We start from the raw sequence: 15,894 nt of genomic DNA on the forward strand, positions 1-15,894 counted from the left end.
TATGTAAAACGCTGGTGAAAATAGTACATCAATGATAACATTGTTTTTACAAGACATTTTAGAAACTAAATTACATATAACGTTTATTTTCAAATTTTAAAGTATTATAATAATATAAATATGTTACTTTGTATAATAAAAATAAAAACAATATACCAACATTATCATCCATTGAGCTTAACTTTTTTTATTCCCACTTACAACCCATTAATACATATTTGTTATGAAACCTATGATAAATCATATTCAATCAAAAAGTATCATTGAATTATGATATTTGATAATTAATCAAAATTTAAATATCATATATTAGTGACATGATTGATGCCTGCTGATAGGGCTGAGCATAAATTACGGAAACCGCCCAATCCAAACCGACCAAACCGAATTTTACGGTTTACTAACGGTTTGGTTCGGTTACAGATTGACATTTTAAAAACCGAATTTTTTCGGTTTTTACCTTCAAACCGATCGATATAACCGAACTGAACCGAATATTTAAATGTATTAGTAAAGTGTAATTAATAATAAAATTATTATGTACAACATATGTGTAAACTAAAACATATAAAAGAACTAATTATAATATATTTTATTTTAAGATATAAATATTCATGTATGTGTTATATTTTCACTATTCTAAAAAAGCATAAGAATTGGTCGCACCTTTTCGTACTTCTTCTTGCCTTTTTTTTTATTTTTCAAAATCATTATTTTTATATATATATTCTTTTTGAATATGATTATAATAGAAAATATAATTTTATAATATGGTACAAAATTTCGATTATTATTTACAATTTCAAGTTTAATTTAATTTCTAATTTTGTTTTATAGGAAAAATGGTTTAAACCGAAACCGAACCGAACCGAACCGTTTTAAACGGATTGGTTTGGTTTGGTTTTTTCACATAACGGTTTGGTTTCGGATTGGATTTTAGGGAAATCGCTAATTTCGGTTTGGTTCGGTTTGGACCCTCAAAACCGTCCAAACCGACCGATGCTCACCCCTAACTGCTGGGTTTTCAATTCATTGATAAAGAAATATATTTTTTGTCTAGACTCTTGAGAAAAGGCCCAACTCCTGAAAAAGAAAGGCTCGTGTAGATTGTGAAATAACAAAGGCCCAGCTCTATTAAAACCCATACCAGTTTTTAGGGTTTTATCAGACATCTCCGCCGTTTCTATATATCTAAAAACTTTGTGCGCCAGTCCTACAACCGTCGCTAACCAAAACCCGGCAGCCATGGTAATCTCTCTCCCTCTCTCTCTCTCTCTCTCTCTCTCTCTCTCTCTCTCCACTCCCGCCTCTCTCTCTCTCTCTCCCCCCCCCCCTCGCTCTCTCTCTCTCTCCCCCCCTCCCTCCCTCCCTCTTTCTCTCTCTTCATTCTAAGTGACATGTTTATTAAAATCTTGGTTTGATTATAAAATGTACAGGTCAAGTACTCGAAAGAACCCGATAATCCCACTAAATGTAAGTCGCTTCATCTTCATTTTACATACATACACATTCTCTGTATCTATAGCCTGTATCTATAGTACTCATGGTTTCATTCTATACTCTAATTTACAGCCTGCAAGGCCAGGGGTGAGGGTCTTCGAGTTCATTTCAAGGTACTCTAATTTTATCTACATTAATATATATATGTATAATTACATTATATCAATTCCAAATGCTTGTTTTATTTAATTACAGTTGTGATATGTGTTTTTAATTAGTATTTTTGTTGAAATAATGTTGTGTACAATTTTATTAAACCTGATGAAAAAAGCAGTGACCCATTGCCTTTGTGAATGGGACACCCGTTGAATTCAGGAACATCGACTCGTGAATCGTTCTTGGGTGAACCTCTGTTTAATTTCGTGGCTGAAGGTTCAGTAAATGATTCAACATTTGTTTTCTCGGGACAATAATCGAATGTTGTGAATGATAGTACGTTTTAATTAGACTCGGCTTTTTTGACATTGTAATTACTAGTGGGTTCGATTTTGTTAAAAATTAGGATGTAATTTTATTAGTAATTTGTCACTGCGTCTTTGCTGTATCCTTGCTTTTGATTTTTTCACTTGATTCGCGGATTGTTACAAATGCACTTGAATTACAAGCTATGATTGTTCAACTACGTCTTTGCTGTATCCTTGCTTTTGTTAAACTACGTTTTCATTATCCAATCTTGTTTATTGTTCTGTTTAGGAGAATTGATTATTATTATTATAACGTTGTTTTTAATTCAAAATCACTTTTTTTAATCTGTTCATTATCATGTAAAAAGATTAGTATATAGCAAATTTTGGACAAAAATAATCATGTTGGCATCATACTTTGTAGAACACAAGGGAGACAGCACATGCCATTAGGAAGTTGCCACTGAACAAGGCTAAAAGGTATTTGGAGGATGTTCTGATTCACAAGCAGGCCATTCCCTTTACTCGGTTTTGTCGCGGTGTTGGTCGAACTGCTCAGGCAAAGAATAGGCATTCAAATGGACAAGGACGCTGGCCTGCTAAGTCTGCAAAGTTTATACTTGATCTACTTAAGAATGCTGAAAGCAATGCTGAGGTATGCTCAAGTCTTTTAAGTTATAAGGTACTTGTTCTTTTATAACATTTTGCTGCTACGTTTTCTTAGTTTTTTTGTTGATTTTTGGGTTAGGTGAAAGGTTTGGATATCGATGCGCTTCACATCTCCCACATTCAGGTGAACCAGGCTCAAAAACAGAGGCGCCGAACATACCGTGCTCATGGAAGGATAAACCGTATGTATTTCAATTTGTTAATGTGTTAATGCATTGCGGTCTCAAGTCATGTGTGGCATTGATAGTAATTTTCTACTTTCTATTTTTTTTGCAGCATACATGTCTTCACCCTGCCATATTGAGTTGACCTTGTCCGAAAAGGCGGAACCTGTGATAAAGGAGGTAAAGAATTTTGATTGTTACAAATGCACTTGAATTACAAGCTATGTTGTAGAAGTTAAATGTTTGTTTAGCACTTGTTTTGAACTACTTCATATTTACACTTTCCAGCCGGAGACTCAATTGGCCAGTAGCAAGTCGAAGAAATCTCGAGTTTTGCGTAGCGGTGCATCCTCTTGATTGGAACGAGATTAGCTAGAAGTTTTGAACGTCACTTGTGTGTTAAATGACCTTGGAAAACTAAACTTTCATGCTGCTTTCTGGATTTGTTTTGTTGCCCTGTAAAACTTGTTTGGAATTTGACTGTTCTTGCCAAAAGTTCTTAGTTTTAGTAATTATTCCAGAAGCACCTCAAATATATACCTTTTTCAGAAGATTTATTATTAGCATTCCAGTATTTGTTTTCCTTCTTTTAAGTTGTAGATATTTGGCCATCTAAATCTAATCTTCTTGGTATTATGTGACCAGAAATTGGTGTTCAGTATATTAAATACTACTTGATTGCTGTATGGGTTTCAAAGCTGAAATAAATAAATTTAGTTTATAAAAACTATTGAAATACCAGAAGTTAGTGAATTTATTGAGATGTTAAAAATTAAGGACAATTTTCTAAAATGTTTTAATGGTTTTAGTGAAAAAATTATTAAATTATTATTATCGCTGACTTCCGTCTAAAAATCACCAATTTTATTGATTAATCCTATAAATCATTTCAATATGGTCTGCCGATTTGATTTTATAATCTTATTAATCATTGAACTTTTTTCTTAAATTTATATATTTAGTTTAATAATTTAATAATTTAATTATTTGTATATATTATTAAATACATTAGATCATGGCTGTAAAAATCGGTACTCGGTAATAATCGGTTTAGGTACCGATTAAGGATTAATCGACAAATCGGGGATTAATCAGAAAAAAATTGGATGTATTTAAATATTTAAATAATATTTAATATATTTACCTTATTTATTATGAAATATATAATTCAAAAATAATTTATGAATATTAGTTGGATTTAAAAAATTAAATCTGTCAAATATTTTTAAGGATTAATCAGGGATTAATCGGGGATTTTTTAAAAAATCGGGAATTTTTAGAACAATGCATCCGATTATTCGCCAATTATCTGATTAATCATTAAAAAGTTGCTAAACTAAATAATGCAGATTTTCGTTTTTTAAGAACAATGCAATGAATCAAAAGAACGAGAATAAAGAAATGAAGAATAATTACAACCAGAATTAAAACTGAAAAAATGAAGAATGGTTCTAATCAAAATTAAAACTGATACTGTATTAAAAGATTTGAAACTAAGCTTTTAAAAATAATAATTTATGGTAAAGTAAAATAATTTTGTTTAGTCTACCCGAGAATATTTGAGAATAGGATAAGTAAAATATTGGGAAAAAAATAATGCTTAAGTATTCGATTTTTCCCTAAAAATGAACTGATTAAGGTAATATGCATTCCCCGTTTCCCATGTGCTTGGGCACTCTGAAAATTTACTAATATAAAATTATAACATCTTTTTTCAAAAGGATTGTGCAAGTAAATGATTATTAATTTTATGTCAATTTGAGCTTAGACTATTGTTGTGCAAGACATGCATGTACTATAATAAGATTAAGTCAAATTGACAACCCTAAATAAGTTGTATTGTAATCTTAGTTTGTATTTTTTATTTTAACATTTAAAGTCTGTAAAAATGTCAAAGAGCAGACCGAAGTCTTTTTCTGTAAACAGTATCAAGCCTAAGAATTATATCTGGAAGAAGATCACGTCTCAAAAGGATTATAAAGAAACTTGGAGTTGAATAAATCTGTTTTGAGAAAAATGTTCTAAGTCAAGATTTGTACAAGTCACAGATTTAGTGTTATAGAGAAGTCATTCGAGAACTTCAGAATAACTTATAGAGAAGTCAGGAAAGCTACTAGAGAACTCAAAAATAGATGAGTTCTACACCGTGGATGAACTTGATGAGCTAGATCGGTCAATGGCCTATTTGGCAAGAAAGTTCTCTAACATTAGAGTAAAGAAGCCAAGATTCTTCGATGGTAAATGACAGTCATTCAACAAAGACAACAGCTGGAAAGGAAAAGGGGAGTACACATCTGATAGCAAAAATGGTTACAAAACTGGATCTGTTGACAGATCAAAGATACGGTGCTACAACTGTGATGAACTAAGCCATTTTGCTACAGAATGCTGGAAACCCAAGAAAGCAAAGAAAGACAAAGTTTATCTTGAACTGGAAGCAAAGTATGAAGCTCTTCTGAAGAAACAACAAAACAAAGCTTACATTACAGAGGGAAAGAGTTGGGATGATTCTGATAATGATGAAGATGAGGAAGTTGGAAATTATGCACTAATGGCCTTGGAGCAAGGAGAGTCATCCTCATCAAAATCACAGGTACCAACTCTTACTACCATTGATTTAAATATGAGTCAATATAAGGAAACTGTAGAGAAGATGAGCACAGAAATGTTTCACATTCATACAAGTATGGTTACTGCTAATGAAGAGGTTAGCAGACTAACAAACATAAATGAGAAGTTTGAAAATGAGAAACAAGAAGCCGAATTGTTGTTGGTAGAGCTTGAAGCTGTAAGACAAGAGAATGCATATCTAAAGAACAAGCTCAAGTGTGCAAGTGAGATTGAAGCAGTGTTAAGGGAGAAGCTGGAAAAGAATGAAGTCAAGTTAAAGTCATTCAAGAATGCATCTGAGTTGATTGGACAATACCATGAGAAGAACAAGCCATGTGCAAATATTGTTATTGGTTTTGATTATGATGCCTTGAACAGTAAGAAGAAAGATATAAGTGACAAAGGAAAATCAACAGAAAATGAAGATATTCCAGTTATGCTGAAAAAGGTTGTATCACCTATGTTCAAGGCATGTGAAGTTAACTTCAGTGAAGAATAGTCGATTATAAAGCAATAAATTGCTGATGAAGCCAATGAGAAGAAAAATGCAGAAGCAACTCAATCTTCCAAAGCTGAAGAGCTCATGGACAACTAAGGTTCCAAGACACCTGTCAAAGAAACAAAAGCTGCAGATGCAAGAAAGAAGAAGAAAAATAGAAATGGGAAGATTGGAATAAACAAAAGCAACAATTTTGCTTATGTTGCAGATGCTCCAAGAAAGAAATGTGAGAAATGTGGCTCTGTGAGTCACCTAACTCACCTTTGTAAAAAGATTGTTAGTAAGCCAGTTGAAGGAGCCTACAAATACAATGAAGCGGATCCAAATGATCCATACTCATTCTGTGACAAGTTTGATTGCATCCCTTGCAACTTGAAAGTAATGAAAAGTTGCCACAAGCTGAGAGTAGATCTCAAAGAAACAAAAATTGGGTCTACAACAGACAGGGAAAATGTACAACAGTCAATGAATTCTATTTTATCTGAAACAACTCATTCTACTTCTGCTAAATCAGTTAACAAGAAGAAAGTGCCCAACACTGCTTGGGTTGCTAAACACACTTAAAACTCATTGTGTGCAGGGCAAAATGAAGAAAGTCATATGGATCATAGACAGTGGGTGCTCCAGGCATATGACAGGTGATAAGGCCCTGCTATCACAATTTGAGGAGAAGGCTGACCCTTTGGTGACCTTTGGAGACAATAACAAAGAATTCACAATGGGATATGGAAAGATTATTTCTGGAAATGTTGTCATTGATGATGTAGCATTGGTAGCTGGTCTTGAAGTAAATCTTCTCAGTGTCAGCCAGTTTGCAGACAAAGGTTTCAAAGTTTTATTTGACAAAGAAGAATGTATTTTCATCAGCAAGAAAACCAATGAAGTTGCTCTGAGAGGAGCAACGAAAGGAAGCTTGTTTGTTGCAGACTTGGACTCAACAAATGAGGATGGTATTTGTTGCTTCTACACCAAGGCATCTATAAAGCAAAGCAACTTATGGCATAAGAAACTCTCACATCTGAACATGAAGCAATCAACACCTTCGTCAAGAAAGAGTTAGTAAGAGACATGCCAAAATTAGAGTTTGCTCAAATTGAAGTTTGTGAAACTTGTCAGAAAGGAAAAATGAAAAGCTCAAGTCACAAGTCAAAAACTGTGAATTCCATAAGTGCATCATTGCAACTTATTCACATGGACTAGTTTGGGCCAGTAAATGTCGTATCAATTTCAAGAACAAATATGCACTTGTGATGGTGGATGATTTCTCAAGATACACTTGGGTAGAGTTCATGCACTCTAAACATGAAACTCCACATATCATAATTGAGCACATAAAGAAGATAAAGAAACAGGATGAAGACCAAAACTGTGTGAAGAGATTGAGAAGTGATAATGGAACAGAATTCAGAAATGCAACATTGAGTGAATTTTGCAAAAGCAAATGCATTATTCAAGATTTCTCTGCTGCACACCTCAACAAAATGGAGTGGTTGAAAGAAAGAACAGAACATTAGTTGAAGCTGCAAGAACAATGCTGCAAGATGCTAAGTTGCCAACAAGTTTTTGGGAAGAAGTTGTTAACACTGCATGTTATACTCAAAACAGACATCTCATCAACAAGTTTCATGGAAAATCACCTTACTCAATCATGTCTAAGAGAAAGCCTACTGTAAAGTATATTCATGTGTTTGGAAGCAAGTGTTATATTTTAAAAGACAACTCTGAATATGTGGGAAAATTTGATTCAAAGGTTTTTAAAGCAATTTTTCTGGGATATTCACTGGAAAGAACTGCCTACAGGGTCTATGTAATTGATCAAAAGATGATAATGAAAAGCACATATGTGATTTTTGATGATGACAAGTGTCCAGGCTTGGACAGTGATAACGAAGCTGAAGCCCTTGCATTTGAAAACCTCAATATTGACAGTGATTCTGATGGAGAAGATGAAGTCAATGCACAACAGATGATAAATGAAGAGCTTAATGAACAGAAAAATCATGGGAATGGAAGCTCATCTCAAACACCTGAATTTGATAGCACAAACTTAGGGGGAGAAAGAGGAGAAAGATCTTCCAGTCATACAAATAATGGAGAAAATGATGAAGGCACCGGTCAACAAACTCATACCAGATAATGGGATAGGAGTCACAATCAAAATACAATAATCGGTGATCCTAATGCTGGTATAAGGACCAGAAGTGCAACTGCTAATGAGTGCCTACTGTTGAGTGGCATTTATGACACTTTATTACGCTCCGTAAAGCTTTGAATTGATGATTTGTACTCAAGTTGTTAGTGTTTTTAACGTGTTTTTGTAGTATTTTTGCATTTCAGGCATTTATCAGGAGTGCAGGTGAATTAACATTATTTTGATGCTAATATGGTGTTAGGATGATGTCCAGAATAAAAGCTCGTGAAAAGACCAACTCAAATCAGCAAGAAAAGAAGAAGTCAGAAAATTCTACAGAGAGACGGCGCGCCCGCGCCCAAAGAGCAAAATGTCAGCGCGCCCGGGCTAGGTCGGGAAAATTAAATCCTGTTTCTTCTGAAATTTTGATATGTTGGACTTCTACTCTGCATGGGCTGCTATATAAACATAACTTAAGTTCGTTTTTTATAAGAAGACCTACCAGAGCTTAAGGAGAAGGCGTAAGAAGACCGTAGAGCACAATTCAACCAAGGTGAAGAAGATCTAGTTTTTACTTGTGATTCTTTATTTTAAGTTATAATTTTGGATGCTAGTTTTCTTATTCGTGAACCTACACTCTTGTTTCGTACTTGGTTTATTATTTATTCAGTATAAAGACTACGTTTATTATACCATGCTTTCATCGGAACCCACGTTGATGATGAGTTCGATTATGGGCTAATCGTTATCGTGGGGTTCTAACGGATTTATTTATAGATTTCTTTAGTTAATTTGTTTCGATGCCTTAGTGTGTGGTGATTGTATGATAACCTAGTATTGTTTGTGCTTATTCATCTTATGAGCGTCGTGAACTTATAAGATAGCGTGTTAATCTTTAATGAAGCGAAGATGAATTTAAGGGTTTAGAACTTGTCATGCTAACATAGGTTCATATATTTGTTATGCATGATTCGTAAGTAATTTTAACCATCTTACTTGCCCTATGTAATCACGATAGATAACTTGTGCATTAAACCGTTATGTTGTCAAATTTTATAGACATATAGGGTCGCAATATAATTGGTGTCTATTCAGCTTCTATCTCTTTTGTGGATGTCTGATAGTATGGTATTCGTACAACGAAAGTTGGTGGTTATCAGTTTCGTGTTATCTGATTAGTGTCATCACCATTATATGTTAAGGTTGAGAATGAAAAGGCTATTGAATGAAGTATTTAATGAAGTTAGAATCCCATGTTTGTGTCATATAGTATTCAACTCTCTTTAATCTCTTAGTTAATATTCTTTAGTATAATCTCTTAGTTAATTATAGTTATAAACAACCTCAATTTGTTATTTGTCTTAGCATTGGATAATAACCATACTGGTGTTGCATAAATACATTGATTGAAATTAACCTAAACCAGTCCCTGTGGGAACGTACTAGAATTTATTCTATATTACTTGCCATCGCGTATACTTGCGTGAATATTAGCACGTGTTTCATCCCTAACACCTATATGCATGCTTTCTGTCTCAAGTAGAGCCTAAAAAAACTGAAGAAGCTCTAATGGATCCTGACTGGATATCTGCTATGCAAGAAGAGCTGAATCAGTTTAAAAGAAACAAAGTTTGGGAGTTAGTTCTTGCACCAAAGAACAGAAGTGTAATTGGAGCAAAATGGGTGTTCAGGAACAAGATGGATGAAAATGGTATAGTTACTAGAAACAAGGCAAGGTTGGTTACAAAAGGCTGCTCACAGGAAGAAGGACTTGATTATGATAAAACTTTTGCTCCAGTTGCAAGATTATGATAAAACTTTTGCTCCAGTTGCAAAACTTGAAGCAATAAGGATTTTTCTAGCATTTACTGCACATTCAAATTTCTAAGTGTATCAAATGGATGTCAAGAGTGCCTTCCTAAATGGTGAGCTATAAAAAGAGGTTTATGTGTAACAACCACCTGGCTTTGAAGATCCAGAATTTCCAAATTTTGTTTACAAGTTACTCAAGGCTCTATATGGACTAAAGCAGGCACCTAGAGCTTGGCATGATACATTATTAGAATTCCTATTTAAACATGGTTTTACTAGAGGTACTATAGACAAGACTCTCTTCTACTAGAAGCATGGTGATGATATGATCCTAGTTCAGATTTATGTGGATGATATCATCTTTGGTTCTACAAATGAAAAGCTTTGCCAAAGATTCTCCAGGCTTATGCAGAGTGAATATAAAATGAGTATGATGGGAGAATTAAGTTACTTTCTTGGACTTCAAGTCAGTCAAAGAAGTGATGGAATCTTCATCATCCAAGCTAAGTATGTCAAAAATTAATTGAAAAAGTTTGGTATGGTTGATTGTTCACCTGCATCTACACCTATGTCTACAGCAACAAAGTTGGATGAAGATAAAAAGGGCAAAAGTGTAGATATTTCAAGCTATAGAGGGATAATTGGATCTTTGCTTTACTTGACTGCAAGTAGACCAGACATCATGTTTGCTACATGTTTGTGTGCAAGATTTCAAGCCAATCCAAAGGAATCACATTTGATGGCGGTAAAGAGGATTTTCAGATACTTGAAGGGGACTTCAAACTTGGGATTATGGTATCCAACTGGTTTTGAAGCTGTTGGCTATACAGATACAGATTTTGCTGGATGCAGGGTTGACAAAAAGAGTACCAGTGGAAGCTGTCAATTTCTTGGACAAAGACTTGTATCCTGATATAGCAAGAAACAACAATTTGTGTCAACTTCTACATCAGAGGCTGAATACATAGCTGCAGAAAGTTGTTGTGCTCAAGTGCTTTGGATTAGAAATCAGCTAATGGATTATGGTCTAGTGTTACACAAAATTCCAATCATGTGTGACAATACTAGTGCTATATTTATAATAGCTAATCCAGTTAATCATTCTAAAACAAAGCACATTGATGTAAGGTACCATTTTATTAGAGAACATGCTACAAATGGTACCATTGAGCTCATTTTTGTTCCAACAGAAAAATAATTAGCTTACATTTTTACTAAACCTTTGGATGGAGTAACTTTCACTAGACTTGTAGGTGAAATTGGAATGCTTAATTCTTCATCCTAAGGCAAGAACTCAGCTAATGTTTTGCAGCAGATTAATTTCTACTAAATCAAAATTAATTTGATTTAAGGTGAAATTAACTGAAATATGAATTATAAATATTTCAGAAATCTCTGCATTTTTATTTTTCAAAAACAAAAATTCAGGTTGGAATTTTTTTAAAATTCTAAGAAAATTGTCTAGCTGTTAATCTACATCTTTAATATGTAGAATTAACACAAGGCATAATCAAAGTGATCAAAAGTATATAGAGAACTGAGTTCTCGATAAGTCTAATTGACTTATCGATAAGTCCTTTTAAGACTTCTCGAGCGAGTTCTCGATAAGTCAATTTACTGACTTCTCGAGTGACTTCTCGATAAGCTTCATTATGACTTATCGATAAGTCATTGTAGAGTTCTCTAGTAGTGTTAATTCACATAATTCTCTACAAGTATAACTTTTAGACTTATCAATAACTCAGAACTGAAATAATTTAATTTACTAAATTATTTTGATAAAAATAATTTTGGCAAATCTATTCTGATTTTATTTTGAATTTATTCAAATAAAAATTGGAAATAATTCAGTCCATTTTGGAAAAACTGGATATTTATTTGACATCTCGATAAGTTATTTTTTTAAGTTCTCTTCAAGAATAAATAAAATGATTTATCGATATATTTTTCACATCTCAAAATGACTTCTCGATAAGTATACTCCAAACGTCTATTTTTGACTTCTCGACAAGTCATTTGCTTTTACTATAACTACCCAGACATCTCGATACATATACATACTTACACTTTCGAGAACTCAAGTGATCTAGCTTTTCAATCCAAACCCGATTTCTCTCTCGTTTTCATTCCTTTCTCACTAATTTCTCTTACCCACCAAACTTCACACTCATAACAATGACAGCCAACAATACTGTAACTTTCATCCCAAAGTAGACCAACTTTCTTGCATTCTTAGATGCAAACCAAGCACCTGAAACTTTCAAATATTTTGTCAAGTTAATGTCTGAGACCTACTTTGTAGGGGCTCTTACTGCTAATCCTGTGCTTTACCTGGATGTGTTAGGGGATTTTTGGAACACAACAGTGACAAGGACAACTGTGCATGAGAACCAGGCTGTATCAATTGTAATAAACTGCACAATCAAAGGCCAACAGGTGGAGATCTTTGAGGATGATGTCAATATGGCATTAGGTATACATACTGACAAACTGGTGGAGGCTCCAACTCAGGATGAACTCTATGAATTCATGGACTTCATTAACTATTCTGAGAAGATCAATCTGTCAAACATGAACAAGAAGCACCTGAGGAAAGAATGGTCCTTTTTGTTTGATTCAGTGATAAGGGATTTCACTTGCGGAAGTCAGGGTTTGACAACATATCTAGTGTTGTCCAGAAGCTGGTTTACTTAATGGCTCACAACAAACAGCTCAATGTAGGACACATCATACTGGAGGAATTGAGCATTAGGCTAACAATGCCATTGGAGTCAAGAGTTAAGGAAATCTTTCTTCCTAGATTCATTATGTCTGCTTTAAACCATAAAGTCAATGACATACATATGCTTGAAGGAGTAAATAGGTCATTAACTGGCAACTGTAATCAAGTGTCCAAAATTCTATTTGGATCACTTATTACTAAGAATAAGGTTCCAGTGGGTCTTAAGTTAACATCTTTCATGATTGAAAGATTTAAGACCTCCCCTTATTCTATGCCAGACATGAGAACCAGTGCAAACCAACCTAGTGCAACAATGGTTCCTGAGCCTGTGGAAGCACAAACACAGGCACACCCACATGAACCTACCCATGTTGAGCCAACTTCTTCACAACCATTAACAACTAGGAAATCAACCACTTCATCCTCTCAAAAGGGTGAAGTGAGTAAAAAGAAGAGAATGGAGATAACTTTAACTGTTATGAATGAGAATGGTGAGGAATAAACAGAAGCTGAGTCACCATTGGTCAAAAGGACAAAGAAGGGTAAGAAATCTGAGCTGACCACTCAAACCACATCTGTATCCTCCCAAAAGGATGCAGTTGTAAAAATGGGGATAAAACAGAATCTAGATACATCTTCTCAACAGGGTGTGTCTATTGAAAAGAGCATTATCCCCAATGCACTTTGTACAGAGTCTGCACAGCCAACACTTGAACAAATTCAAGTGTATGGTAGAAAAAATAAAGATGGCACACACAGTGAGAGCACATCTATTGAAGCTCCCTCATCCATTCAGGGGGAACTACCAACACTCACTTCTGAACAACAACTCTCAATCTCATAAATTTCTTCTTCACATACAACACTTGAATCCATTCCTCAAGTGCAAGCTCAATCAAGTGACTTGGTTCAAGAAAGCTTGCTCACCACCCAGACACTATAATTAGATGGTGAGAGGCTACTAGCTGGGATAGACCTTGATGACACCGTCAAAACCATGGGGGATTCATCAGTTTTTATTGAAGACCTCATGGATATTACAAATGCACCTTCATGTGCAAATCAGCATTCACAGGCTGCTAGGTTTGAGGGTAATACTCCTGAGGGGGAGCTATCTAAATCCTCTTCAATTCAATTGGAGGTTCCTTTCAAGGAACAACTCCCCCCAAAACCCTAGAAGAAATTGCATTAGTAGTTGATGCTAGGAGTACAATTGCCAATAACCCTGCTATGGGAGAGACAAGTTTATCATATTCATGTGACAGTGCTCTGCAAGAAGCACAAGGATGCACATGACAGTAACTCAATCAAATCCCCTCCAATTCAATTGGAGGTTCCCACAACTAGTGTGGAACAACAACTTGTCATAACCACAATACCTACTGTGAGTCAAACTGTGACTTCTGTCACAGGTGGTTCTGATCCAACTCCTCCACCCTCAACCTCAGAACCTCAACAACCACACCTCATCTCCAACTAGCTACATCAAGCTGCACCACAATCAAATATTGAAGATTTCAGGATGGATCAGCTTGCAGGACTTGCACAAATTTCTCAATAGTTGCTGACCTCAGATATGTCTAACTAGGACTATCAAGCCATTATGCTCTCCTATCAAACATATGTCCAAGAGCAACAAGACAAAATTGTTAATAAAGCTGAACAGGATGACAACTGTGATGCATGGCTAAACAAGGACTACAATACGGAGTCAGAGGGTGTTTTAGCTAAGTTCAGGGAAGATTATTTGACTATTTTAGGCAGCAATGCTAAAGCACTAACTCCTGGTGAAGTTTATGATGCCATTAATGAAGTTCCCAAGGCTCAACTCAAAGATTTCCATCTCTTTGGAAAAACACTAGAACTCAGATTGATTGGTCATGAAGACAAGGTGAGGAAAATGGTAAATGAGAAGATGGATGAGATTATACCTTTTCAGGTCAAGATCACCTCAAAGTTTCAACACTTTTCTGACCAAATGAAAAGACTAGATTTGACCACTATGGAAAAAGATGTCAAAAATCTTAGACGGTCTTTTATTGCTCTTCATGAAGTGGTCCAACATTAAATCACTCATTCTATCAAGCAAATCTGGTCTGATCAAGCTGGTCCAGCTTCATCAGACCAGATATGAGCCTTCTGTTTTGCTTATGGATGACATCAAACAAGCAGTGGAAGCAATTTTTGGCTCATCAACATCTATCAGTTCTCATCAACCTGCCTCAACCTTTACCAATCTTCAAATCCAAGCACTTCAAGGTCAAGTCAACACTCTACAAACATCAAATGATCAGCTCACGGCTCAAGTGCATGCTCTCACCACACTGGTCCAGAGTCAACAGGCTGATATTTAAGCCTTGGTGGACTCCCATAAACACCTACAAATGCAAAATTATGTTGCTTTGGTAGTCATCATGGGAAAGCTAAACATTCCACTGCATGCACTCCACGAGTCTGTGAGGCCAGAACTGCCAACTCCCCCAATCATGCATGTCACCAAGACTAAGGGGGAGATAGAAGCTAGGATTCAACAATCCAAGGATGCTAGAAAGTCAAAAGAAGTGATCTCTACAACGGTCAAAGCTCTGCAATAGCTCAAATCACTCATGATGTTGGAAAAGAAAGACTCTTGAAAGCTGCAGAAGGACCTTGTCAAGATAATGAATTTAATGAAATTTTGACAGTCTTGAGAATGTCTCTCCACAATAATTATGTTACATACAAGAAAGCTTTGGCCAACAACATAAACTTTCTTAGAGTGGTACTAGTCAAAGTTGACAACTTTCTAGAAAAGAGAATAGTGGCAAATGTAAATGACTGTGGAATTGACAGATGTCTCCAGGTGTCTCACTCCAATCTTCAAAAACTGAGAGCATCTGAGATGGATGTAATAATTGACAAAGTACACAGAGTCATTCCAGAGGACACCCAGCTGCTAAAGGAAATAAAAAATGCTCAGATAGCTGCTTTTCCTGAAGCCTATCTCCATCCAAGCAGGGGGATTACCTACATCTGTCCACAAACCAGAAAGTGCAGACACTTCACAGTTCCTAAACACCGTGTGAGGAATAACTTGAGATTGATCATGACCCTTGAAACTGATCTAAAGACCAAAATCAACAAAAAGCCTAAAGATAAGGAAATGATCAGGATCTTGGGGAGATATCTGTAAAATGTTGAGACCATGTTGCCCACAACAGACTACAATTTAAAGGAAGAAAAAGATGATGATGAGCAGAAGCATGATGAACAAAAAACTTCTGGCTCAAATCCAAGTCAATCCTCAAGGGCAACTGGTAGCAAGGATAAAAAGCAAGAAGAAAAGAAGGATGATGATAAGAAGAGAGAAAGTGAGAGGAGAAGCAAGAAGAGACAAGATGGCT

At 35.2% G+C, this 15,894-nt stretch overlaps 1 protein-coding gene and 1 non-coding gene across 2 annotated transcripts; both read left to right on the top strand.

The window, feature by feature from the left end:
- Positions 1-1,113: 1,113 nt before the first annotated feature.
- Positions 1,114-3,324, top strand: LOC141668677 (large ribosomal subunit protein uL22y-like). Its single transcript, XM_074475663.1, has 7 exons — positions 1,114-1,248; positions 1,437-1,473; positions 1,573-1,613; positions 2,329-2,559; positions 2,653-2,755; positions 2,850-2,917; positions 3,026-3,324. Exons 1-7 carry the CDS (start codon positions 1,246-1,248, stop codon positions 3,092-3,094), a joined length of 552 nt encoding a protein of 183 aa, XP_074331764.1. The 5' UTR covers positions 1,114-1,245; the 3' UTR covers positions 3,095-3,324.
- LOC141669830 (small nucleolar RNA snoR74) lies at positions 1,765-1,895 on the top strand. Its single transcript, XR_012554083.1, has one exon. It is a non-coding gene; the product is annotated as a small nucleolar RNA snoR74 (small nucleolar RNA).
- Positions 3,325-15,894: the final 12,570 nt, after the last annotated feature.

The sequence above is a fragment of the Apium graveolens genome, chromosome 6, assembly GCF_009905375.1.
Source record: "Apium graveolens cultivar Ventura chromosome 6, ASM990537v1, whole genome shotgun sequence".
Classification (NCBI taxonomy): domain Eukaryota; kingdom Viridiplantae; phylum Streptophyta; class Magnoliopsida; order Apiales; family Apiaceae; genus Apium; species Apium graveolens.